General features: G+C 38.8%; 1 protein-coding gene across 1 annotated transcript; it reads left to right on the top strand.

The window, feature by feature from the left end:
- The first annotated feature begins 277 nt into the window (after positions 1-277).
- Positions 278-23858, top strand: uchl1 (ubiquitin carboxyl-terminal esterase L1 (ubiquitin thiolesterase)). The gene is made up of 9 exons (XM_028801942.2): positions 278-402; positions 482-493; positions 746-874; positions 17575-17722; positions 17844-17929; positions 18011-18058; positions 22817-22886; positions 23029-23087; positions 23352-23858. Exons 1-9 carry the CDS (start codon positions 370-372, stop codon positions 23433-23435), a joined length of 669 nt encoding a protein of 222 aa, XP_028657775.1. The 5' UTR covers positions 278-369; the 3' UTR covers positions 23436-23858.
- The last annotated feature ends 1982 nt before the right edge of the window (positions 23859-25840 follow it).

Genomic DNA, 25840 nt, shown 5'->3' with positions numbered 1-25840 from the left:
AAGCGATAGTCTCCCCTTTACTGTCAACTTCTGGAAGCATCGCTCGAACCGGAATGTGCTAACCGAGGCTGGTGGGCTGAAACGCTGCTGCTCTAATTGATTTTTTTTTAAACTGAAATCATGGGAATAGTTTATTTTTTATTATATGACAACAACGTACAAAAGGAACTAGGCACCAATTTCTTGGCTCTTTAACGCCATGTATATTATCACCCCCCCCCTCCCCTTCCAATAATGGAAGAGCACCGGCGGTATAAGAACAGCGGGCCGGGGTAGGGAGCGGTGTAGTTTGATTTGAAGTTGACGAAGCGGTAAAGGTGCATTTTCCGGCGGAGAAAGAACTTGGAAACACTCCTTGATATAATCACAATGGCGTGGAATGCAATGGAAATTAACCCAGAGGTATTTTTTTTATCTTTCAATTCTGGCTTGTGTTTGTGACGTTTGGCAGTTTCTTTAATTTACTGTATTTCTTTTTCAGATGCTGAGCCAAGTACGTGAATGCTGAGTCACTTCTGTCTCTGCCAAGTGTCGGGGATGTGAGCTGCATGGAAAACGACGCGCAATGCCTCGCTTTGTCCATCTTCTCTCATTATCTCCTTTTGTTGGGTCTTGTGCTTTGTGCCGACCCTTCATATACTTGCTTTTAAAAGGCGCCGACTTGCATTTATTTGAATTTATTAAGCCTTAGTATTCAGCACTGTTTGCACTGTTATTTTTTTTATAATGCTTTGTTTTTATCCAGGTGCTATGTAAATGGGGCGTCGCCTCCTCTTGGCGCGTGGTCGATGTGGTTGGCTTCGATGACGAAGCGCTATCTGCTGTGCCAAAGCCCTGCTGCGCAGTGATGCTGCTGCTCCCGCTCACTGAACAGGTGGGGTTACTGCTTAGTCGGGGTGGAGCTGCTGCTCTGACCAAGCTTTGTTTCACAAACTGTGTTTTAATATTTAGTCTTTTAACATTGTTGTTTGTAACAAAACAAGAGGTGGTTGTAAGTGTCGCGCGTATTGGCATGTCGTTATTCTAATGTTTTAACTTGGTTTTCATGGGCGCATTGCTGTGGAAAGCACAGTCGAGCTAGTTAGTCTTCAAGTTAATTGAAAAGAAATGGCCACTGTAAATATGAAGGACTAGGGGTCAGGAGCCGTGAAGTCTTTTGGAGAAACAAACGCGTCAATGCAGTTCTAATTGCGGTACCTTTTAATTTTAATGTGTGTATTGGCAAGCATTAAACTACCGATGGGAAAAATGTAACTACTGCACAGCGCCCCCCCCCCCCCATTTTGTGTGGTGTGCGGTTTTTTTTTTTTTTTTTTTTTTTTTAAATGAGCAGTTTCAGCAAGTGACTACTTTAATTTTACAGCAGACCTAGTCCTAGTCAATTTTCCTAATGATGAAAATCAACGTGGAGAACCTTCCAACACAATCTCCAATGCGGCAGCAGTTCCTTGAGCAAACCACAACTTGTGCTTGTAAAGTGGTGTGGTTTTAGATTTTTGCAGTGACAAGTGCTTAAGTATTCAAGCAGTATTTATGTGGATGGTCTAAAAACCTTCAAAGCTTTGTGGGCTCAAGGCTAACATATAGCTGTTTAATCATATTCTGCCTAATAACTTGTAGTTTATGAAAAACAATCTGAACACTCTGCAAAACAGATTTAAAGGATGTCTGGTATCCAAGTTGAAGTTCTCTGCGGTATAGGTGTAATACCAAGATGGTGCTTGTATTAAGCAGAATATTGATTATATTTATGCAGCTTAACCAGTAACTTTTTTTTTTTTAACACCATCTGAGATTCAGCATTTTAAGAGAACCAGCTTTGTACCACTACAGTAACCACTGCCCAGGTTAAGGGAAAGGTTGTGGCAGAAGACCAAACAGTGGTGCTTGTGCCACACTGGGGATTTTAATTTACTTTCAGGTTTACATGAACCTTCAAGTGAATAGAAAAATGGCATCAGGAGTATGCAGTAAATGACTACTGCCAGATCACTTTCCTCATGTCTGCAACAAGGAGGCATATCCCATTGTAACTGGATGTATTTGGCATGTTGTAGGCTCATATATTATGGTGGTGCTTTTCCCCCATTGTAAAAATACCACTGTGGGATTGGGAGAAATTATTAAAAATGCTACTTTGGAGCACAGTTTGTGTGGCAGATGCATGTATACTTAGTTTGCTAAGAAAACTATTCAATAGGAGTAAGACAGACTTGGAGTAAATTTTATAATTAAAGTTCTGAAGTGAACTTTAAACCCAAATTTACTTTGCTGCAGGAAACAATGATTTATTGAACTTTTAGTCATCCACTACCTTACAAATTGCATTTTTTTTTAATCATTTTAACTTGTAGATTAGACTCAAATGTATAAAGCTAGCATAGTCCATTGCTAGAAAGGAAAATATTGCTGTGCAGTGATTGGCTCCTTTGGTTACACTTTATTATGGGTGCTTATTTTAAAAGGCAGCATTCAAATTCTTTTCATCAGAAGGGAATGAGTTTCAATTCTTCACAAAATTAGCAATTGTCAAAAACCCTATGTAGAGTTAGGGTAAAAGTGGTATTTGTAATACTTAGTTCTTCTAGAACTTGAAGGTCGTAATTGAAGGGTGAGCATATGAAACGCAGAACAATTTTGCTTTTTGCTCCAGTATTTTAGATTTATGCCCTTTTCCTTCCTAGATACTTTATTAAACTACTTAACAATAGGACTCCTATTAAGCAAGTATTGCTGGGTTATAGTGACAATTCAATGGCAATATTTAGTTACTACATCATAATTATTGAATACTGTGCCTAAAGGGTATCAGTGCTGTCAAACTTAACATTAAATTGAAATGTTAACTAGACATATTTCTAGAATTTTTGCTATTGCTCTTAGGTATTTCTTAAAGGAATACCCATCCCAAAAAATCAGCAGTGGTCTCTTTAATACTCAGGATATTTTGAGGAGTAAACTGCAAGACAATGTGTGTGTTTTTTTTTTTTTTTTTAAAATAGTGTACCTTAAAGAACCATCAACAACAAATCAAATATATTGAACAGTATTATAAAAGTGAAATTGAATGAATTGACCTCTGCAGCTGCATGAATAAAGTACCCCACTTCTGGTTAGCAGAGAGGCTCAGAAGTTGACCAGTCTGTTTTGTACCTAAAGTGTGCAAAATTTGGTTGAACAAAGTGGAAGCGTAGTCTATATATAGACAGATATCTATCGACTCGAGTCTTTAATTGAACTTTTGGACAATTACAATAGTTTCTGTATACTTCATGTATGAGAAATTAAAATTACTTCCATCTAGTTTGTACTAGTGGAAGAGAAATTTTTCTTGATATGCTTTTAATCCCAGAGGGAAATCTCCCCTTTTCTCCATGACCTTTGGAGGTGAGAGTGTACCCGGGTACACCATTGTACAGTACCCCTGGAGCAATTTTTCAGGTTAAGGGCCTTGCCGAAGGGTCCAACAGAGTAACATCAGTTCTGGCAGGAACCGAACAGAACCCTGCAACCTTCCAGATAGCCATGTAGATCCTTGGCCACAGACATGGTTTTTGTGGACAAGTTATCTAACACGAATAGTGTGACCAGCACAGAACAATACAGTCTCTTAAATGTTCATAATCATGTCCGTTATCGATTTGTATGAACATTTGCAAAATTAATGCATTATTGCTACAATATTATGGAAAATGACTTGCAATAAGCAGGAAAGACTCCCACAATACTGTGCTTTTAACACTTGAATTACCAGAGCCTATGGGAAAAACTCAAATCCGGCCCACCTTAAATCCTTTCTCACCTCTCCCTTGGTATCTTTTGTCCTGGTATCCCATTTTCTCCCTCCTGCCCAAACACTACTGCAGTTCAGTTAACAAAAGTTAATGTGTTCCTTGTAGGGCTGCCATGATTAGTCGATGTTGACTAAACAATTGTCGACGTGTCCTAAACAGAACCTTCAATAGAGGCTCCAGTCACAAAGAACCACATTGGTTTTTGTAACTGCAATGCACTACATGAATGTCTGGGGGCAGTATTGTTTTGTCAAGACTGCACACAGTCCTACCAACCCAGAAAACGTCTTGAGGATAAGAATGTAGAGGAAAAATAAATGGTTTCAATGGGGGGGAGGGGATTGAGACACACTTTCTAAAGTGTGGTAGCACCACCGTGATGCATGAGCATATGAAACGCAAGCATACTGGAGCTGTGATGCCACCGTTTTGAATTTATGCTGGCACTGTTAGGGTCAGATCAGGAGGGGAGGGAGAGCATGAATGAAACTGAGAAAATAAAAGTGAAAAAAGCTGTTACAAGTAATAAATTTACACCCGATCTGTTCATTTGCAAATATTGCATTAGTGCAATTGTTTTCTGATTGGTACTGTTGAGGTCCTGCAATGATTTCTTCAAAATGTCACATTTGTCGTGTGGGTTTTTTTTTTTTTTCTTTCCTCCCACCCCAGTATTGCAGACACCCAAAGCCGTGAGCTTATTCAGTGCTAGCAGGTGGCTGGTTGCTTGTGCTATAACAAGCTTGACCTGGTGGCAATCAAAGCACATGTACTGGGTCCACGGAGAAGTGTTCATTGTTCCTCTGCAAGGTGAACCACCACCTGCATGTCCTGGAGTCCTGTGCAGACTGGGCAAGGTCGGGGTGGGGGAAAAAAAACGCGGTCACGGATTACAACTGCAAGAAAGTACGTGCATGAATATGAATAATGTTGCATCTGTGCCACAATGTTTTCCGAAATGTACTAAGGTCATAAAATTCCAAATATATACCTATGTGTGGCTTTGACATCACAGGCCATAAGGGGTGTACTATTTCGGTGTAAGCAGGAACACACAATAAAATCGAGTGACAATGAGATACGAATAAGGCAGATTCGCCAGCATTTCCAGTTTTGAGACAATCAAACTGGAGATTAGATGCGAGAGCTTTTATCCATCCAGATCAGTTATTCCCAGTTTCAGATGAAAAGTAACAGCCTCAGATCCCTAGGGGAGGCAGTAGTATGTATCATGATAGTGACTGAGAATTAAAGGTAAAAAAAAAAAAAAAAACTTTTACAAGTGCTGTACACTTACAGTGGCTGTTAGACACAGATCAAATGTGTTTATTGTATAAGAGCAACTCGCTACTCAATATGGTAAATATACGAGAGTCCGGATCGAACCGGGGGACTCTTGATTAGCAATTCCTACCGTTGTACCACGGAAGCTATTGTATCTTTGAACCTTTTTGTGAAAGTTTGATCTTTGCACTTCAGGCTTTACACATCACAGTGGAACCTCGGTTCACGACCATAATTCATTCCAAAACTCTGGTCGTGAACCGAAGCAATTTCCCCCATAGGATTGTATGTAAATACAATTAATCTGTTCCAGACCATACGAACTATGTAAATATATATTTTTTTTAAGTATTTAAGCACAAATATAATCAAACCATAGAATGCACAGTGTAATAGTAAACAAAATGTAAAAACACTGAATAACACTGAAAACCTTGAACAGAGAACTAACACAGCAATAGTTTTTGCTATAGCACTACCAACTGCTGGCTAAACTTTTTTTTTTGTTTAAGCACAGGGGAAAAAATGAACATTTGAAAAAAATCTAATAAACCACCAAGAATAACATTGCAACAATGCACACTATGAACCAATCGATGTAAAACGGAAGTGAAAACAAAGTCCAGCCCAGTGCATTCTTTAACTGCCTTCCTACCTTATGCATCCAGCTTTCTCATGCTGCGTGTGTCTCTCTCTCTCTCTCTCTCTGCCTGTTGCATGCTCTCTTGCTTGCTGCACAGGGAGAGACTGAACATGTACAAAGTGAAAGGGAAACTGGCTTGTTCATATAGTGTGGTCGTGAACCGAGGCAAAAGTTTGGTAAACTTTTTGGTCGTAAATGGATTTGTACGTGTACCAAGACGTTCGTGAACTGAGGTTCCACTGTATATAGTCTACATTTTTTCATATGAAAAACATGTTAACTATTTTTTGGTCAAGTTAAATGCACTTGTGTTTAATGACTGTGTGCACTTTTAGTTTGTATTTATTTCTATTATTGTGATGGTCACACTAATATAAAAACATCTGATTTTTAAATTCATGTTTCACTGGTTTTAATTTGATTAATTTTAATGCTGTTGATGCAGACATTAGGGTGACATTCACAGGTGAGCAGATGAGGTAAGACATGCACTGGAGCCCAGAGCAGGGTGTGCAACCACAGGTTGCAGGCTTCAGAATGGTCAGGCATGAAATAATCGTGACTAATTTGGGGGGGGGAATTGATTAGTCAAATACCATAGTTGTTGACAAGGAACTAGGGCTGCAACTAATCTATTGTAATCTGCAATTATTAAAGTGAAAAACACTAAGTACAACAAAACAAGTGTTTTTATTCAAGAACTTAACCAAAGGAAAATGCCTGTTTATGGTAGGCAGTTGATACGACAGCTTGCGTGGTGCAATGCTAAGAACTGCTGCCTTCCAATCAATGGGTCATGGTTTCGATATCGGCTGCTTCCCAAATTTGCTGTTTTGAGTAGTGAGCTGCTCTTAATATCGTACAAGAAAAACAAATTTGATTTGTCTGTAAATTTGTAGTACTTGTCAGTTAGCTTTTATTCTCACGATCAAGCTCCCAAACATACCCATCCCAATCTGACGCAGATTTCAGATAAAGATGTGTGCTTGACTGGGAATGTCAGTAGGGCTTCTGTGGCAGACATTTGTTATACCACTGTGTCCGATGGGGGGGGCAGGGAGGTGTTGGAGTGTGAACGTGAGAGAATAAAACAAAACTAACTTTAAGCACTGTAAATTTTAGAGGCTGTTGCATTTGATTTGCATATGGTTTTTATTGTATAACAGAACAGCTCTCTACTCAAAACAGTAAACTTGAGAACTGTCGGCATCAAACCCAGAAGCTGTTTGGGCGTCGGCAGTTTATAGCATTGCACCACGCAAGCCGCCGTATCATCCGCCAACCATAATCTGCTTTTTTTTTTTTTTTTTTTTTTTTTTTTGATATATTCTTGAATAATGTGCACTTGTTATACTTGTACCTTTTTTGTGAAAGTGTTTGATATTTGGACTTAAGGCTTCATACCTTTATACACATGTCGTAAATGTAGGAAGGACTGTGTGTGTGTGGGGAAACTGTTAACATTTGAATCTGACTGTATATAGCGTGGAACTGACCTCCTGTACTATTGTCTTCTGCATCTCCCAGAGTTCAAAAGAAATACCAACATGTGGACACTGGCAAAGAAGGGGGGGGGGGGGGGAGACGAACGCAGTCGCTTACCACAACCATATGAAGGTATGCAAATGAATATAATGTTGCATTAGTGCAACATTTTAAGAAATGTACAATACAGGTCATAAATGAATTATTCCAAACATCACATACACCAGTCAGTGCGGCTTCCACATCATCATGGATCAGAAGGTGCATACTAATTCAGCGTGAGCAGGAACACAAGAACAAAGCAATTTAAATAATAAAATTCGCATCCAGTCACTCATTCATGCAGAATGACTCCCCTCACCTCACCACATACTTGCCTTCACATCCAGTTTTCCCAGTCTCGTTCGCATACAAGATCTGACCCAGTTTTCAAACAGAGGGGGGTATAACAAAACAAAGTTAGACATGGTATAACAAACTTAATCTGAAAACAGTGGGGGGGGGGGGGGGGGGTTGTGGGAGCTTGAATGTGAGTTAGAAGAAAACAAGGGGGGGAAGCTAACTTTGACAAGTACTATAAATTTACAGACACAAATCAAATGTGTGGTTTTATTGTATATTAACAAGAGCAGCTCACTACTCAATGGTAAATTTGGGAAGCAGCTGAAACAAAATGAAATTGTGTAGGCTTATTCGTCACTATAAAAATGCTAATTTCCTAAATGCATACAAAAATACTGTATCCATAATACACAGCATAAAAAAATGAAGTGGTTCTTAAGTGGTCACATTTTTTTATGTAATGTACTTAAAAGGCTTATTCACAATTTCTATAGCAAAATTACACATGTACAATTAAGTGGTAGGCAATTAAATGCTGCTTAAATGTAAATATACCTGCATGTATAGGTTTTAATCATTAATTGCACTACAGCCTTTTACTGTTAAAGTATACTTGGCTATTTTGTGTGGGGATCCCACCCAGTGTATTGGCAAGACAAAATTCTTGAGGTCTAATTATAAACATTGCCATTTTTATAATGCAGTACTTGGTTTTTTACCAAAACCCACACTTTATGATTGAAAATGTAAGCTGCTGCACTTAAAGCAAGCCTGTTTAAACTCAGTGTAATTTTCAACTTTAATGAATTCTGAGCTTATTTTAAGTAGCTTTTCTTACCATTTGTCTAATTGCATAGGGTGTCTTCTACAATTCAGTTTTACTCCACTTTAACGTATAGGCTAATATTCCAGTCTCCTGCTGTCTTGTATAATGAGCCTTGACTTGCTTTGCTTACACTACCAAAGGTTTACTGCAAAAGACATGGACTGGCTCAGTTACTGTAATACCTCTCGTGTAAAGGAGCACTGCAACTGAATAGTTGGTGGTTTTTTTTTTTTTTTTGTTTTTTTTAAATCTGCCAATTAACTGATCGTCTTTCATATTAAAAAATCCTCAGATTTAGATTAGCGGCTGAGCAATTGGTGCATTTCTAGCATTAAGTATTGTGAATCCCACTTTCCTTAACCCCTTTAATGGGAGCCTCTTTTGTAGTTCCACTGTCAATAGAAATGGTTGAATTTTTGCTAGAATATTTGACACGCAAGTTAAATTGTTGGAAGAAAAAAATTAAACTACAATTTAAAACAATTTTTGTTAGCAACAAGCTAATTTTGTTCTTTTTTTTTTTTTTTTTTTTTTTTTTTTTTTATTTACACTGTATAATTTTTCACTTAGTACTCCGTGTTGTATGCACAGAAGCATGGAGAAGTGCAGAGTGGAACATTGCAGTCTCTGCAGCAGCATATTGTTTTCCCTCCTCTGCTTGTGTGACAAACACACTACACATCTTGGTGAGATATCTGCTCAGCATACAAAGATCTCTTACCCTTCCACTTCAAAACCATCAACTTATTTTTGAATGCAGCAAAAACTTCTCCAGAGTTCAATTTTTTATCACAGACTTTGGCAGGTCCTTTCTGTTTGATCCTTCTGTTCCTACTGCATCAGTTTCAATAGAATTCAAAAATGTATACAGCTCTGAACTGCTGTAGTAATTGTCTAGTCCGATAACCTTGATTCGGTAGCCTTTCCCCAAGTGTTGGCACAATCCGCAATCTTTTTTTAAATTAACGTATATCAACCCCTCCTGTGTCATTTACAAGTTCTTTTCCCATGTACATATTCCACAAATCAACTTTTGCCTCACAAAGCTTACATCCCAAAACTAATATATAGAGATAGTATATCTATCTCTATCTATCACATCACACATCTTTTAGAGAAACTGGTAGTGTCACTATGCTTCATTATCAAGTAATGGGTAACGAATGTCTAATTGCCAACCAGAAAGAACAAATCTCAAAAAAAAGAAACACCAAAACAAAAGCAAAATTACTAACTGAATTACCACTTGCAAAATAAGAACGTTAATCAAAGAAATTTGTGTTCAAAACATGCATGTAACTTTGTGCACGCTAAAAACTGCAATGTTACACTGCTGAAAGATGTTCCTCCACTAAAAATGCCAAAACTAAATCCTTTTCCCTTAGAAATGTGACAGAGGGTAAGTGAAAGAAACTACCGTTTAGGGGTTCTTTGGTCTTGAAACTACCATAACTTTCACCCAAGTGAAGGATGTCTGTGCCTCTGACCAGTGTGGTTTTTTTATATAAATTACACAAGATGGCAGAACCATGCAAGAAAAATTAAGTGCATTTATAGATGCCCTCCCCGATTCAGCTTCGTCTTCAGAACGCTAATAGACATGCTTCCTGTTTAAGGGGTTAACATGTAAATGAGGAACTGGCCTTGGCAGTGTGTGCTGTGTTCATTTGTGATATACTGCCAGTGTTGGCTTTTGTCATGAATGCATCTACTGGTGATTTGGTGGTTATACAATGACTTAAGTTTGCTTCTCTTTCATATTGATTGTCAAGCTATAGCTTGCCTTTTCAGATATTAGCATAGTGATTGCAAATGGTACATTACCGCTAAGTAAAAGTTTTACATATTGCATTTAATTTAGTCAGTCTAGATGGATTTAAATTTAATCCAGGACCAAATGTTCCATTAGGTTATTTATCCAACCTTTGGTACAGCAAGTAACAGAAGGTACTGAGAAACCAATATTGCTAGTGGAGAAAGGTGTTTAGCCAGGATACATGTACACACAACGGCACCCTGTAGACTATTGCTTTGTTTGTTTGTTTTTTTTTTTTTAAAACTTGAAGTGTCTGTTAACTGTTCTAATGTGGGTAGCTTGCATGCTAGTGGTTTTTATTTTATTTTTTTATTTTATTTTTTTTAAATAGATTTGGTTCATGGGCAAGTAAAGGTTTTAACACTAGAATTACCAGAGCCTACGAAAAAACTCTTAAATCCGTCCCACCTTAAATCGCGTCTTAAATCAGTTTGCACATCTCCGCCAGAGTCTCTTGTCATCTAAATGTGCTGATAAACAAAAGCTACTAGCAGCCAGCTATTCCATCCCCCCACCGACTTAGAATGAACTTCTCCTAGCTCATGCCTTGCCTTGATTTGATTATCTGGGATTGAAGTGGAGTTTTAGAGTGGAAATAATTCGAGCGTTATTTGGAATACACGCATTTCATGTGTGTTCCGTTTCTACAGTATAGTAGTCTGTGCAAACATTTTTAAAACAAACGTTTTTCATATTCTAATAGTAAATGACAAAATGTAGGCATAAGCTATATAACTTATTTAGCCGGAAGTCCATATATCAAAGGAACACTTACACAAAAGGTACAAATAAGAGAACGTGCGCTTTTATTCAAAAATATAACTGCACAAAAAAAAAAGCCGCGTTAGCATGCCACATTGACACTCTTGCTATATCCGCCGCGGTGGCGTAATGGTATCAATTCCTGACTGGGAATCAGAGGGTGGAGAGTTCAATCCTGCACGACTCCACTTCGAGAAATGAACTGCTCTTATTCTTACAATTTTAGAATAACAAATTTGATTTCAGTCTGTAACAGCCAGTGTAACTTCTGATACTGGTAAAGGTTAGCTTTTTTTTTTTTAATTCACTTTTCATTCTTGCAGTCGCATTCAGAATCAATCCATACAACCCCATCTGACATAAAGACGTGCTATAGGTCTGCAGTGTACCACGATGCATACTACCGCCCCCCCTGCCCAAAAAGGGTTCTGACACACAAACGCTGGTGAAGCTGCCTTCTTCATATCTGTCACTTGAAATCCGCACGTCTTTGTCAGATAGGGTTGTTTGGATTGATTCTGAATGCGACTGCGAGAATGAAAAGTGAATTAAAAAAAAAAAAAAAAGCTAACCTTTACCAGTATCAGAAGTTACACCGGCTGTTACAGACTGAAATCAAATTTGTTGTTGTTCTAAAATTGTAAGAATAAGAGCAGTTCACTTCTCAAAGTGGAGCCATGCAGGATCGAACTCTCTACCCTCTGATTCCCAGTCAGGGGCTGATACCATTACGCCACCGTGGCGGTTGTAGTAACAGTGTCAATGTGGCATGCTAACGCGGCTTTTTTTTTGTGCAGTTATATTTTTGAATAAAAGCGCACGTGTTCTTATTTGTACCTTTTTGTGAAAGTGTTCCTTTGCTATATGGACTTCAGGCTAAATAAGTTATATAGCTTATGCCTACATTTTGTCATTTACTATTAGAATATGAAAAACGTTTGTTTTAAAAATGTTTGCACAGACTACTATACTGTAGAAACGGAACACACATGAAATGCGTGTATTCCAAATAACGCTCTAATTTCCACTCTAAAACTCCACTTCAATCCCAGATAATCAAATCAAGGCAAGGCATGAGCTAGGAGAAGTTCATTCTAAGTCGGTGGGGGGATGGAATAGCTGGCTGCTAGTAGCTTTTGTTTATCAGCACATTTAGATGACAAGACTCTGGCGGAGATGTGCAAACGGATTTAAGGTGGGACGGATTTACGAGTTTGGTTTTTTTTTTTTTTTTTTTTTTTTTTTTTTTTTTTTTTGTAGGCTCTGGTAATTCTAGTGTTAAACTGCCAGCAAATACAATTAAATTTGCATTGTGTAAAAACAATTTTGGTATAAGCAATGCACATCACTAGGGTCAACCACGAACTAGCTAATAGTTTTAAAAATGGGAACCAATTAGTCTAAAGTTGGACTGCAGCATATTGGTTTCTCTGCTTTCACTTTGGAAGGGGCTGCAATGATTTGATGTAAATGCCCTTTTCACAGTTCCAACCCCCCAAATTGTACAGAGCAGGGGTCACCAACAATTGCCAAACAATGAGATACATAATAATAAGATATTTTTAAAGGGATCTTTGTCTGGAGAATGTGGTATAGCTAACAGGTTTTTTTTTTTTTGTTTGTTTTTTTTGTTAGTATTCTAAAATTGTTACATAGTAGCGCACTTCCATGCATTAATTCCTGAAGAGAAAATGCTTTACACCTATAAACGCACACCACAATTAACCCACTTAAACCTAACCATCTGACTTATCAGCTTCACTGTGCTTAAAGAAAAAAAAAAATCGGGTTTTCACGTCAGTTATTTCTTCAGTCATGGTGTTTAAATTTGGCAAATAAAATTAAGATATATATCTAATCTCCCTAACCCCATTGTTAGTTGCAAAAACTGGTTCATAGTGGGATAAAGCATTCCAAATACAGTGGAACCTCGGTTTGCGAGCATAATTCGTTCCGGAAACGTGCTCGTAGTCCAAAGCACTCGTATATCAAAGTGAATTTCCCCATAAGAAATAATGGAAACTCAGATTTGTTCCACAACCCAAAACTATTCATATAAAAATGATTAATACGAAATATAAAGTAAAAATACATAAAACAAATTAACCTGCACTTTACCTTTGAATCATGGGTGGTGTGAGTTTCTAAACTCTTGTGGGATTGCACCCAACGGGACGACATGCGGAAGAGCGTCCCAAAGCAATCGCAGTCTGCCGTAAAAGCGAATCCGAAAAGATTGCAGATATGCTATAAGCGCCTGTCATCGATGGGTGATACAAGGAACATTATAAATGCGCAGGGCTGTGCTTGACTGTGTCTGTGTATAGGAGAGCAGCAGATCCCACAATAAATAACCGCGCTGTTGCTGTTTCAAGCTGAATAAAGCTGGTGTTGCTAAAGTACTGAGACTCAGCTTTGTGTTTTAGGGTGCAAGACTGGGACTCGCACGTCACAGCACACACAAGCATGTGTGCACACAGTCACAATGCTAATGCTGCAGTAAACTATATACGCTCGTATGGATGTTGACTGAGAGAGGCACGCCGACTTGGATGGAGAATAGGAGACGATTGCCCACAATCCCGCAGCGAGAGAGAACCATCAGCTCAGTTGTGATCACATGACGCTCAGCAGACAAAGCGTATACACACTACTCGTACTGTAAGACCTCACTTGTTTATCAAGTCAAAATTTATTAATTTTTGCTCGTCTCGTAAACCAAGTTACTCGCAAACCGAGGTTCCACTGTACATAGTTCGTGTGTTGGAAGCAAGGGGACAGGTTTCCAAACTCAAATATTGATCTGACTTGGGTTTTTTTTTTTTTTTTTTTTTTTAAAAAGACCATGCTTGTGGGATTTATGCAGCCCCAAGTTACCTGTCCGCTAACCTCTACTTTATCAACAAAAACCAGAGCAGTTTAAATGTTGGTGTAATGAAGAATGCTACAAAATCCTGTAAAAGGTAGTAATGAATTAAATGTCAATTTAAATAGTTGGATTGTAATTTTACAATTTTGTAATTGGTGAATGTATTCATGATTTAACTTTTAAACAGGTTCCAGGGACCTTGTATAATACCAAAATCTTTTCTCCGGGGATGTTTCTTGTCGACTGGGAATTTTGTGATCTCTCAGTCCACAACCCGGAACTAAATTTAAGCTTTAGCCTTGTACATAGCAGGCTAAGACGTGTGCTTGATAACCGAGGAAACTATGGGTCAACTTGCTGTAATGCTTTTGTGGTAATGAAACTGGCTCAGATTAGCTTGGTGTCGATTTTTAAGTGAGGCTTACTCAAAGTATGCTTTGTGAAATACCCCATTACAAAGAACCTTTGTTCCTTTTCCAAAGGAGCAAGATCTGCATAGTGTTCCCATTTGTAACAGCCACACTTAAAACAGTTGCTTTTGGCACCATGTCTGCTACAGCTATTAGAAGTTTAACTAGCATAACTTGGTTCACTGTTCCTGCAAAAGTATAGTAGATTGGTTTTTACCTTGGCTAAATCATCTCTGGGACAAGACTGACTCCTGCAGTGTGCTTTAAGCTGAAATTGGTACCCATGTTCATACCCTATAAAAGTTGTGGATTTGTTTTCACACCTTACCCTCCATAACCCAATAAGGGGACCAAACAAGCATGTCCTTTTGTTGCAAATGAATCGAAGTTTTAAAAGGGGAAAATGACTGTTGCTAAAAATTCATATATTGTTATGGAGGGTGTTTCTCTTTAAGAGTTCGGATATAGAACCCGAGGCATTTTATAAAATGCTCAAGCTTTCTACTAAATCAGTTTCACCTCAAACAATAGCCCCAGACAATGCATGTAATGCATCAAACTTCATGGACCTCGCTTTTCTGATTGTCATGAACAATGACACTCTTGTATATGCTTAGTTAATTGTTTGTGGAAACAGCCCATTCTTTAGCTATATGAAACATCAGTGGTTGTTTTCCATAACAGAGGATGGTTTTAGGTCAACTGCAGGTGAAACATCCCAAAAAGTGTTTGGCCAAGGGAAGCTTTGGGCTCATAAGCAACATCCTGCATATAAAAAGTGAAAACATCTTTGACCACAGATCCAAAACTTATGTTGAACTAGTAAAAGATGCAAGGATTAGTATTTTGGAAAGTCACAAGAACAAGTAATAGAAATTGATATTTGGCAACCAGTTTCAAGGTAGTGTTGAGCCCTCCCTATAAGAATATTTTATTCTGACATAAGCTCTGGGTGGGTTGCAGCTCCCATATTACAAAATGAAATATTCCCACCTGCACAGTGCTTCTCTATTCCTTTCCCAAAATAGTTTAATCCATTTCAACTTAAAATGCACCTATTTAATGCTGGTTTTAATCCCTACAGGAACACTTTTTATAATAGGCTGGCTATAAAATGCATGATCAGGAAGCTTATCCACATGATTCCTCGGTCATTATTCTGGGTTCGAAGTATCTGCTTACTAGCAGTAAAATTCACATGGTTTATTATAAATGGCTTGAAATACATCTTGGGCAGCACACAATAATACACTGCACCTCAAATACTATTTGGGGCTACATGTAGAATAAGGAGTTCTGGGGATAATTTTCCGGTCTTCCAAATTTTAAACCTGAGTTCACAATACATTTGAAAAGGTGGAATGGTTTGATAAACTGCTAGTTCCTAAGTCATTTGCATTTTATTGCTAATAAGGAGCATTTTTAAAACTAAGTAGCTGTTTTTAGACTAAAGGGTAATCTACCTCTACTATTGGTGTTTTAGTGCTTATTGCTCAAACATTCTTCATTTAGTTGCTTTGCCAGTTTCTTTAAGTTGGGTTGGAACCAAGTCCTGGAGGGTAATTGCTTCAGGTTTAACGTTGCATGCCCTTGCTTAAAATAAACTTTGACTTGTATGTTTTTTTTATATTAACTTCCTTATTACACAAGATTAGGCAATATTGTACAGTATGACAAAAGCTTAAGGTGAGATGGTCAGGAGGACAGAACCAAAAAAGCAAGGCACTTGGAAATGAGTCTGAGAATCTGGTGTGTGTATATTTATACTGTGTGTGTAACAATTAAGTCAAACTTAAAGCAAAATTCAACCCCCACTCGAGAAATGGAGGACAGGCAACTACCAGTTACTTTCTTGGTGTTTTTTTTTTTTTTTTTTTTTTTTTTTAATAGAAATCCCTTCCCCCCCAAAAATGGACACTTACTGTAAAAAGTCATTAATTAGATTCTGCCAGATTTTTAAAGTTTTGAACAGATTCTCTGAATTTTTTTCCAACTTCAAATGGTATAGAACTTGTTACCAATGGACTTAAGTGGTGGGGTTGGGATTCTTCCAGTTGAGAAACATGTCTATGTAGTGGTGTAAAGGCAATCAATTTGTCCTTCTCCACTTAACACTAGAATTACCAGAGCCTACGAAAAACTTGTAGATCCGTCCCACCTTAAATTGCTTCACACTTCTACATCAGCGTCTTTTGTCCTGTAAATGTGTCAATAAGCAGCAACAAACAAAGCAGCCTGCTGTCGCATCCCCCACCGCTGCAGTTTTTTTAACTCAAATCTGTTTACCTGTGTGTCAGTAGCTTGGAGTTGTATAGAGTGAGAAGTCATGCAAAATGACACCTTTTATAAATACTATATTGTTTCGAACACATGAAGAATCGTGTTCTATATCCCTATGAGACGCTATGTGGCCATTCTTTTGTCTTCCGTGATGATCACTTATCGTCTCCTAGTCATTCCATCCCAAAGGATTTTCTTTTATAATGATTTATTAATGTATATAGGAATGCTTGGGAAGGATGGTCATGATTCTCCCTGCTAATGTAAGATGAAGGGTAAACCATCTATTCACATCTTCAATTTTTTTCTATGCTCGCAGCAAAATGTAGTGGAAAAACAAGCTTTATATGTACTCTTGGATATTTTGATAAGCAAAGAGATGGGAAGGTGTTCAGTCAGATTGTGTAGTAGAGAATTCCATGGAAAAGTACACTTATTCAAACTGATTTGAGTCCATATATCTTTTGAAAGTCTGCTAATGCTTTAGGACTGCTGGCACTGAATTTTGTGGGTCATGTGTATACAGTACCATATCTGCATATAGTGATATTTTCTGTGCAAGTCCTTCTCTGAAAATCCCCTTAATCTCTGCATTTCAAAAGTATACAGCCAATTGCGATTGCAAAGAGCAGTGGTGACGGGACATCCTTGTTGAGTACCACGGTCTAGCTTGAAATAGCCCAAAATAATACAAACGGACTTCTGGACTAGTGTGTAAAGTAGTCTGATCCATGCACATGTTTGGGCTGAACTCAAATTTGTGCATTATGGTGAATAGATAATGCCATTAAACCATATCAAATGCGTTTTCTGCGTCTAAAGGTAGGGTCTCTGGGGTGTTAGATTTAATGGCTGATTATACAATTGTCGAAGGTAAGAAGTTGAGTGTCTGCCGTTAATCTGGTTTGGTCTTGTGATACTAAATGCTAATGTGATATTAATATAATGCTATGTTAATGCAATAATACAAAGTATATTTCACTCACCTGTTTAGGATTATGGATTTTTTCATAAATGATTTTATTAAACTTTTTTTTTTTTTTTTTCCCCCTCTATTTGGCAGCATGAGAGTTTCAGAAAAAAGCAGTCTGAGGAATTGGGTGGGAAGGCAGTACCTGGTGTCTATTTTCTAAAGCAAACCATTGTCAACTCTTGTGCAACTGTTGGGCTTCTCCATGCAGTTGCAAATAATCAAGACAACCTTGAATTTGGCAAGTATTTTATGAGATTTAGTGGTGTTAGTGCACTTCTGCATGTCTGGTAATCTTGTATTCTCCTTGCTAACCCTGATGTAAAACTTCCTTCTGTGTGGGTTCTTTTTTTTGTATAAAGTGGAAGGATCTGTAATAAAGAAGTTCCTTGATAAAACATCAGGCATGTCTCCAGATGAGGGAGCCAAGCACCTTCAGGAAAATAAGGTGGTTTGCAGATTTATTCAACCAAATAACCCTTTTAAGAGGTAGTTGCACACTCAATTCTTTCCCTTCTCTTCCCTAAAGGATATACGTGCTGTCCATGATGAAGTGGCAGCTACTGGCCAGTGTCGGGTATGTTTTCTTGTTGTGACTAGGTTTTGGGATGGAATAGTAGGGCTACTAATTTTAAATGTGTGGGTGTGCTTACTGTTTGACCTTTTAGTAGTAGGCAGCACTTGCATTTTTTAGGTAAAATACACTTGTGTAGAATGTGGGGAATCTTGTAGCTTTACAAGGTGTACACTATAGAAAAATTGAGCTATATAAACTAATGCATTGTATCTTATTGGATGGCTTTGTTGTACTTTCAGAATGATGCCAAACATCAGTTAAAAATTACATTAAACAGATTTGCACACTGCATCATGAGATCGTAAAGAGTACATTTCAATGGTAATTTTCTACAGTAGTGAGAGCAAGTTGCATCTTTGAAAGCTAGCAGAACAAAGGCACTGATTCTGTCTCCATGATATGCTGGTATCACTTTTAAAATAGGGCTTGTAATTGACAGGAAAAAAATGGGTCAACTTTATTTTTTTTAGATTGTCTAACCAAAGGCCCAAGCTAAATGAAAAGTGTTTGCAGTCTTAAGATTTTGTTGCTAGCCTACATTCTAAAACTTAAGAGTTGTGGCAATTCTAACATTTTATGTTTAAAGTACTCCACCCTAAATGTGTAGTGTGTGGGTGTTTGTGGTTTTTTTTTTTTCTCTCCCCTTAGTTTGTAGAGATGGCAGAATTTGTCTACGTGTAGAACAGAGGAAGTTTAATAGAATACAAGCCAATATTGTGTGATAGTGAACAGTGTGAAATGCTGGGGAGAGTAGATGGATACTTTGTAAATCCCAAGGGGAAATTCATATACTCCAGCAGCAGCAGCATACTGAGAGTGATAAAAATGCAGGTAAAGCCGACAATAACTTTGTATGTTAACGTCCACCCCCAGGTGGAATTGGAGTCGTATAGTGTAGGGGAGGAACGGTCTCCTCAGTCTGTCAGTGGAGCAGGACATTGACGGCAGTCTGTCACTGAAGCTGCTCCTCTGTCTGGAGATAATACTGTTTAGTGGATGCAGTAGATTCTCCATGATTGACCGGAGCCTGCTGAGTGCCCGTCCCTCTGCCACAGATGTCAAACTTGTCCCGCTCCATGCCTACAATAGAGCCTGCCTTCCTCACCAGTTTGTCCAGGTGTGAGGCATCCTTATTTATGCTGCCTCCCCAGCACACCACTGCATAGAAGAGGGCACTTGCCACAACCGTCTGATATAACATCTGCAGCATCTTATTACAGATGTTGGACACCAGACTTCTAAGGAAGTATAGTTGGCTCTGTCCTCTCTTGCACAGAGCATCAGTATTAGCAGTCCAGTCCAATTTATCATCCAGCTGCACTCCCAGGTGTTTATAGGTCTGCACAGTCACCTCTGATGATCACGGGGTCCAGGAGGGGCCTGGGTCTCCTAAATCCACCTCCAGCTCCTTGGTTTTGCTGGTGTTCAGGTGTAGGTGGTTTGAGTCGCACTTTTTAACAGTCCTTGATGAGGTTCCTATACTCCTCCTCCTGCCCACTCCTGATGCAGCCCACGATAGCAGTGTCGTCAGCAAACTTTTGCACATGGAAGGACTCGGTTGTATTGGAATGCCGATGTATATAGGCACATACCAAGGTCTGTCTGTAAGATAGTCCACGATCCATGCCACCAGGTATGAATCTACTCCCATCTCTGTTGGCTTGTCCCTAAGGAGTAGAGGTTGGATGGTGTTGAAGGCCCAAGAGAAGTCCAGAAACAATTCTTACATGCTGGTATCGGCAGAAGGATAGGTGGATGGTGCAGTACTCCAAGGGAAGAGTGGGTTAGGTTGGTCAAACCTGTTAAAGAAGTTGTTCATCTGGTTTGCTCTCTCCACGTGTCTCTCTATGGTGGCACCCTGCTTCGAGCTGCAGCCAGTGATGATCTTCATCCCATACCACACTTCCTTCATGCTGCTGTTCTGCAACTTCTGCTCCAGCTTTCTCCTGTACTGCTCCTTCGCCACCCAGAGCTGGACTCTGAGTTCCTTCTGCACGCGCTTGAGCTTATGGTGATGGCCACCTTTTAAAAGCCCTTTTCTTGTTCAAAAGGCCCTTGATGTCACTTGTAATCCATGGCTTGTTAGCATAGCAGCGTACTGTTCTTACTGGAACTACAATGTCCATACAGAAGTTGATGTAGTCAGTAGTGCAGTCAGCAACCTCCTCGGTGTTCTCACTATGTGATCCCTGCAGGATATCCCAGTCCGTAGTTCCAAAGCAGTCTCTCAGATCCTGCTCTGCCTCCGGGGACCACTTCCTGAATGTGTGGTTGTAGGTACCTCCCTCACTCTTGGTTTGTAGTGAGGCTGAAGCAGAACCAGGTTATGATCTGCTTTCCCAAGAGCAGGCAGCGGGGTGGCGCTGTATGCATCTAACGTTTGCATACAGTAGGTCAATAGTCCGAGTGTTACAATCCACGTACTGGGAGAAGGCAAGTAGTGTTTTGTCCAGCATCACATGGTTAAACGCTCCAGCGATTAGCACAAGCACCTCAGGGTGCTGTTTGTAATTTAGCAACAGAGGAATGGATAATGTCCCCCGCTATCTCCATGTCCACCCGAGGAGGGATGTAAACAGTAGCAACAATGACGTGTCCAAACTCTCTGGGCAAGTAATAGGGATGCACACACTTACGGCCAACAGTTCGATTATTGGGATTATTCGAGTATTGGGTGGGGAGGGGTTTTGATCTTTTGTTAATCGTGTCAAGATAATCCACATGTCCTTTTTAAGTGGAAGAATCTGCACTGCTCATAAATGTGGAAATGTAATTCATACGGATTTTTTGAAAAGACTTTTGACCAGTGAATATATGGGATAGAGGCAGATACTAAAATCTCCAAGCTGTGTTTTGGAACAGACTTGTGTATGATCCCAATTTTCACTACTGCTTCTGTAACTTTGAACCTGTGCAGGAATAATTGGAGATTACACAAACTATTTTGAATCCTTGAACTCGCTCGCCAAGACCCTGACAGTACATATTTTAGCAGTCTGATAAATGGCTAAAAACCCTATTTGTCACTTTCTATAAATAGGTGCTAGAAGTGTTTAAATTGCATCACATCTTTAGTGCCTCAAACCAAATATTGCAACTAAGCTATTCTCGGGAATGGTTATGGAATGTTGTGTACAGCTGGACTGCATAACAATATATCAACATAATGAAAGTGCATTCAAAATATGTACACTGATATGTGACAAAATGTCCCCCATTTGTGGGATACAGTAGTACATCATGTGAGTTCACTTTTGTGAATGTACCAACTTTGAAAAACCGTGGTTAGTTTCGGACCCTGTCCAGTTGGTCTTCTGTTGGCTCACTCACTTGACATTTCATTTCTTTGGGTTCCATTTTTAAGGAAAGAAATGAAGCAATTCAGGTGAATGATGAAGAAATTAGTCAATTACAGTAAAATTGTAATTCAAAAGAATTCAATTAGCAGCAAAAACGCATCTCTAAGAAAAGGGTTACAATGAAAACGTGCAGCCCCCCCCCGCCCCCCCCCCCCCCCCCCCCCCCCCCCCCCGATGGATGGGAGTTGAGGACTCCTGCCATAGGCCATGTTGCAGAGACCACAGGTGTTAACCAAAGATGAATTTTATTGAGCCAGAAACTATTCTCAAATATATAGTCAAGATAGCAACATCTTCAGCTTAAGTTTACCCAAACTATTTGTTCTGAGTTTGTCTGAAGTTGCTGGTACAAGTCAGAGTTGGCACAGTAAAGGAGTAACCATAGGTACACTTTATGCATCGATTCTTGTCTCCCAAGTGGAGGCAGTGCTTTATTCAATTTCCTTAAGGTGGAAACTTTTTTTTCCTGGCATACTTGGAATGACATTAGCACATTTAGTCTGTCTGGATGTTTTTCTCCTTTTGCTTTGTTGCTCTTAGGTTTGAGCTTGTACTGTATTCAAAGCAGTGGTGGTTTCTGATGCAATGGTTCTCTTTTAGTATAAACTAACAGCCCAAGTAATTTCTCCCCTCTGCAAGACCAACTTGTTTCTCTGTACTGTCTGTCATGTAACAAGTCTGGACCTGATGCGGTACCCATGTCCAACTCCACTATGGAATGGTATTACTTTTTGGGAGTAGAGGTGTTAACCAAAACTGTTTATAGCAAGACCTCCGCACCTGGGCAGTCAACATTTCCCCATGGTTGATCATTTGTCTTGGATGAGTAAGGAAAGTGTTCTAAAACCGCCCAATGCCGCATATGTGAAACCTGGGCTCTACCAACTTTTGATCTCCTGTTTTGAGGTGGAAAGGTTGCAGAGTGCTAGTCTTGTGCTTGTATATCAGAGGGCAGTGCCACTCGAATAATGTATGACAATCAGTTCCATTTTTATTTTAAACTTGCAAAAGGGAGCTAGCTTATGGTCATTTAGTATGCCCTATGCAAAAGTTCTCTGTCCATTACACTGTGTGTATAATTGCATTTCTGACATGTGGATGATCTTTTGGATAGGAAGCATTACTTGTTTCATAATTCAAGCTGGCCACATCTTCAGTGCGGTAGTCCCTGACCAGAATCCCTGTAAACACTGGTATTTGGTAGCATTTATTCTTGCATCATGGAGGTTCTCATCTTAGGTTAAGGTTGAGTAACACGTGGCTTTGCATTACCTTGGTCAAGTGTATAAAGTGCAACATGCTGTGTGTGTGTGTGTATTGGAATAAATTGGCCTTAAATTTCACATGTAAACTATAATTTTACTTGTTTTCTGAGTTCCTTTTTTAACATTCATTCTAGGTTGAAGATGATAAGCTGAATTTCCACTTAATTACTTTTGCCAAAGTTAACAACCAACTGTATGAGCTAGGTGGGTTTTTTTTATAAATATATACAGTAATAAACTGAAGGGCATAATTCAAGGTTAAGGATATTTGTTGAGCTTTATATTAAAGACAGATTTGCTGTAAACATGCATAATGGGTAAATGGTGTGGTGTGTCTTCTTTTAAGATGGAAGAATGAATTGTCCAGTTAATCAAGGAAACACTGAAGATGGCTCTTTCATCAAGGTTAGTAGCATTTCTTTAAAAGCATGTGGGTGCTTTTAGTTTTTAAAAAAAATTTAAAGCAAAATTGTTCAACTAGTTTAAGTGATTCTTGAGTCCTATCTGTTCAGTTTGTTTTCCCTGGGGGTTTCAGCTAGAGTATTTCAGATTAATTTTACAGTTCTTTGAAAGTTGAGGTTTCATAAAAATCTATGACTTGAGGAATCCTCTTTTTTTAATTTGTAAACCCTTCTACCACCCTTTTTTTTTTTTTGTTTTCTTTTTCAGGATGTAGCCAAAATTTGCAAGCAGTTCACAGAACGAGAAAAAGGAGAAGTTCGTTTTTCTGCTGTGGCTTTGATCAAATGTTAATTTTTTTTTTTTAAATAGCTTATTGTTCAAATTCTGAATTGCAAGGGCTTGTTCTGTTAGTTGAATATTTCAACACCTGAGCTTCTACTTACAGCCAGCGTATGTTCATAGAAAGGATTCCCATTGTTTTCTTGCCATATAGCCATCATTGGTTTGTATGGATGATGATTCTACAGTTGATGGTTGGAGCTGTTTAAGCCTTGAATGTTAGACTTAAAGACCTGGCAGCATTAGAGTTCAGCAAAATGTGTTCTGTTGCAATTTGCCTTCTCTTTCTGAGCATCAATAGCACTTTGTAAAGCACTTTGTACTTGTCTGTATAGAAGTATTGTCAACATGCTTTGCACTGTTTGCAAATAGTTACTGCTGTAACTTTAGTGCTGAGCTATTGGGGAAAATAAACATTCACCTTTTTGTCTGAAATGTAGTTTTCACATTTATTGACCATGTAGTTTTAAGTTTCCTTTGGGTAGCGCACATACTGCCAATACTTGGGTTCTGGCAGGTGGCACTTCATGTAGCATGAATCTAAGTGTTATACAATCCCTGGCATGTATTATTGAACCTCCACATGATACTCATCCAGGTCTTTTTAACTTCATATTGAGTAAACCACATGTAAAACAAATTTAATAAGTGAACATTCTGAATTTGTGAAACACACCTAACAAATCTAGCATTTTTCCACATCAAGCTAAGGAAAATTCTGGAATTAAGACACAATTGGTACTTTGTTGCTTCACTTTGAGCTTTTGACATCCTGATTTCTTTGAGGTGTGGACTTCACCAAAAAATTTACAATCTGGTTCTTAAATATCAGTTGACTGGCCTTACAGGATCTTGATAATTGAGTAACCTAAGTGTCCAATTTCAGTATACACCTGTACATTGACTGAGGTAATGAATGACATTTTCCCCTGGTTGACCTCCAATTCCATATCATGAATGAGTGGAGAAAATCTGCTTGTTCGGTGATCTTTGTTCTTTTCGTGGCACCAGACAAGTTCCAGAATCTTGGCCAATGTAGATTTGTGATTCATTACAGAGTTTCATTTTAACCCAATCCACACTGAATTTCTCATTAGCCAACTTTAACCACACTTTCTTCTATAGGTGTTAGTGCCTGCTTTTCTATATGCAAGTCCCTTTTCATACAGTTTCTTTATGAACAGTTGTGGTGTGGGTGAGTTTTAACATCTCAGATTTACATTGCTGCACTTTGTGCATTCATGAAAAGTTTATGCACTGATTCATCTTTGAAGGTTTACAGCACTTTTTTTATTTTTTTTTTTTTGGGTACAGCTGCTTTGCTAGTTTTACATGGCCATGTTATAGACATACTTCATTGCTAGATTTGATTGGGTATCATCCTCTTCTGTGTCACTCTGTATTTAAGAATGTAGCAGGCAAGGATTTTGTGTATTGGATTCTGTTATAGTTTAAAACGCTAGATAACCTAAAAACTTGTTTGACCAACTTCAAATATTTTTTTCAGTTTTTGAGCTTTTGATTTGCACTTCCAACTTCTAGCATTGTACCCTGTGTCCCTCACTTGGACAGTTGCTTTGTTCTGCCTCTTGGTACCTTAGTATTGCTGGAAGTATCTAGGAAGACTTTAATGGTAGGATCTTTACCCGTCATTTCACTACAACATTGGGAAATGTTTTAGTGTAGTTGGCTTGTGCTTAGGCAGAGCCTTTCCTGCCTTTGACTTTTGTCTCGTTTGGTGCCATCTCCTGTCGACACTGCCTTTTGATTGCTGAGATTATAACATGCATCTCTGTATGAGCCACAATACACTGAGCATCTGCAAACTACATACAAGAGACCAGTACTGTTACGCAGCTATAGCAGCCTTTAACTGGCAAGTTAACTATTTTAAAACATTCAGCAGTACCTAATTTTCTAAAGTATTAACCTTTGCTATTTCAGTGTACATATTTGGTAACTGTTAAGGCATTTGTTCAAATGTTTGGACTGGCATTCCTGTATAACTCTTAACACTTTGAGTGGCAGAAGGTGATGTGTGTTTATGGAATAAGTGATCCTCATGACTCCCTATGACCATGTTGTGTACTGCTGTCTCCTGGGGCACCTGCTGGTGCTACAAAATGTGGATTTATTCAGTATGTGATTAATTGGTTTAGATTGACACTTGCTTTTCAGTTTTTGGTCCAAAATGAACACTCTGTATTGTGCAGATGCTATTTAAATATTCACAAAAATCAATGATGGCCTGTACTAAAGTCTGATTTAATGGCATGATTATGGAATGATTTTTAAGCTGTGAAATGAGGCCCTTTTGAAATGCACCAGGAGGAACCCAGGATCCACTGCACCAGCACAGGGTCTGACAATGGGTCCAAGGATTTCATCCAGATACCTAATGGCAGTCAAGGTGCCAT

The sequence above is a fragment of the Erpetoichthys calabaricus genome, chromosome 5, assembly GCF_900747795.2.
Source record: "Erpetoichthys calabaricus chromosome 5, fErpCal1.3, whole genome shotgun sequence".
In the NCBI taxonomy this organism is placed as follows: Eukaryota; Metazoa; Chordata; class Cladistia; order Polypteriformes; family Polypteridae; genus Erpetoichthys; species Erpetoichthys calabaricus.
This window is presented reverse-complemented; position numbering and strand designations above follow the sequence as displayed.

Excerpts from the sequence above, each read along its gene's own strand:
- uchl1 (XM_028801942.2), top strand. The coding sequence starts at position 370 with ATGGCGTGGAATGCAATGGAAATTAACCCAGAG. Across the intron at positions 17,723-17,843 it reads TCAAGACAACCTTGAATTTG|TGGAAGGATCTGTAATAAAG; the intron begins GCAAGTATTTTA and ends TTTTGTATAAAG. Across the intron at positions 18,059-22,816 it reads CAGCTACTGGCCAGTGTCGG|GTTGAAGATGATAAGCTGAA; the intron begins GTATGTTTTCTT and ends CATTCATTCTAG.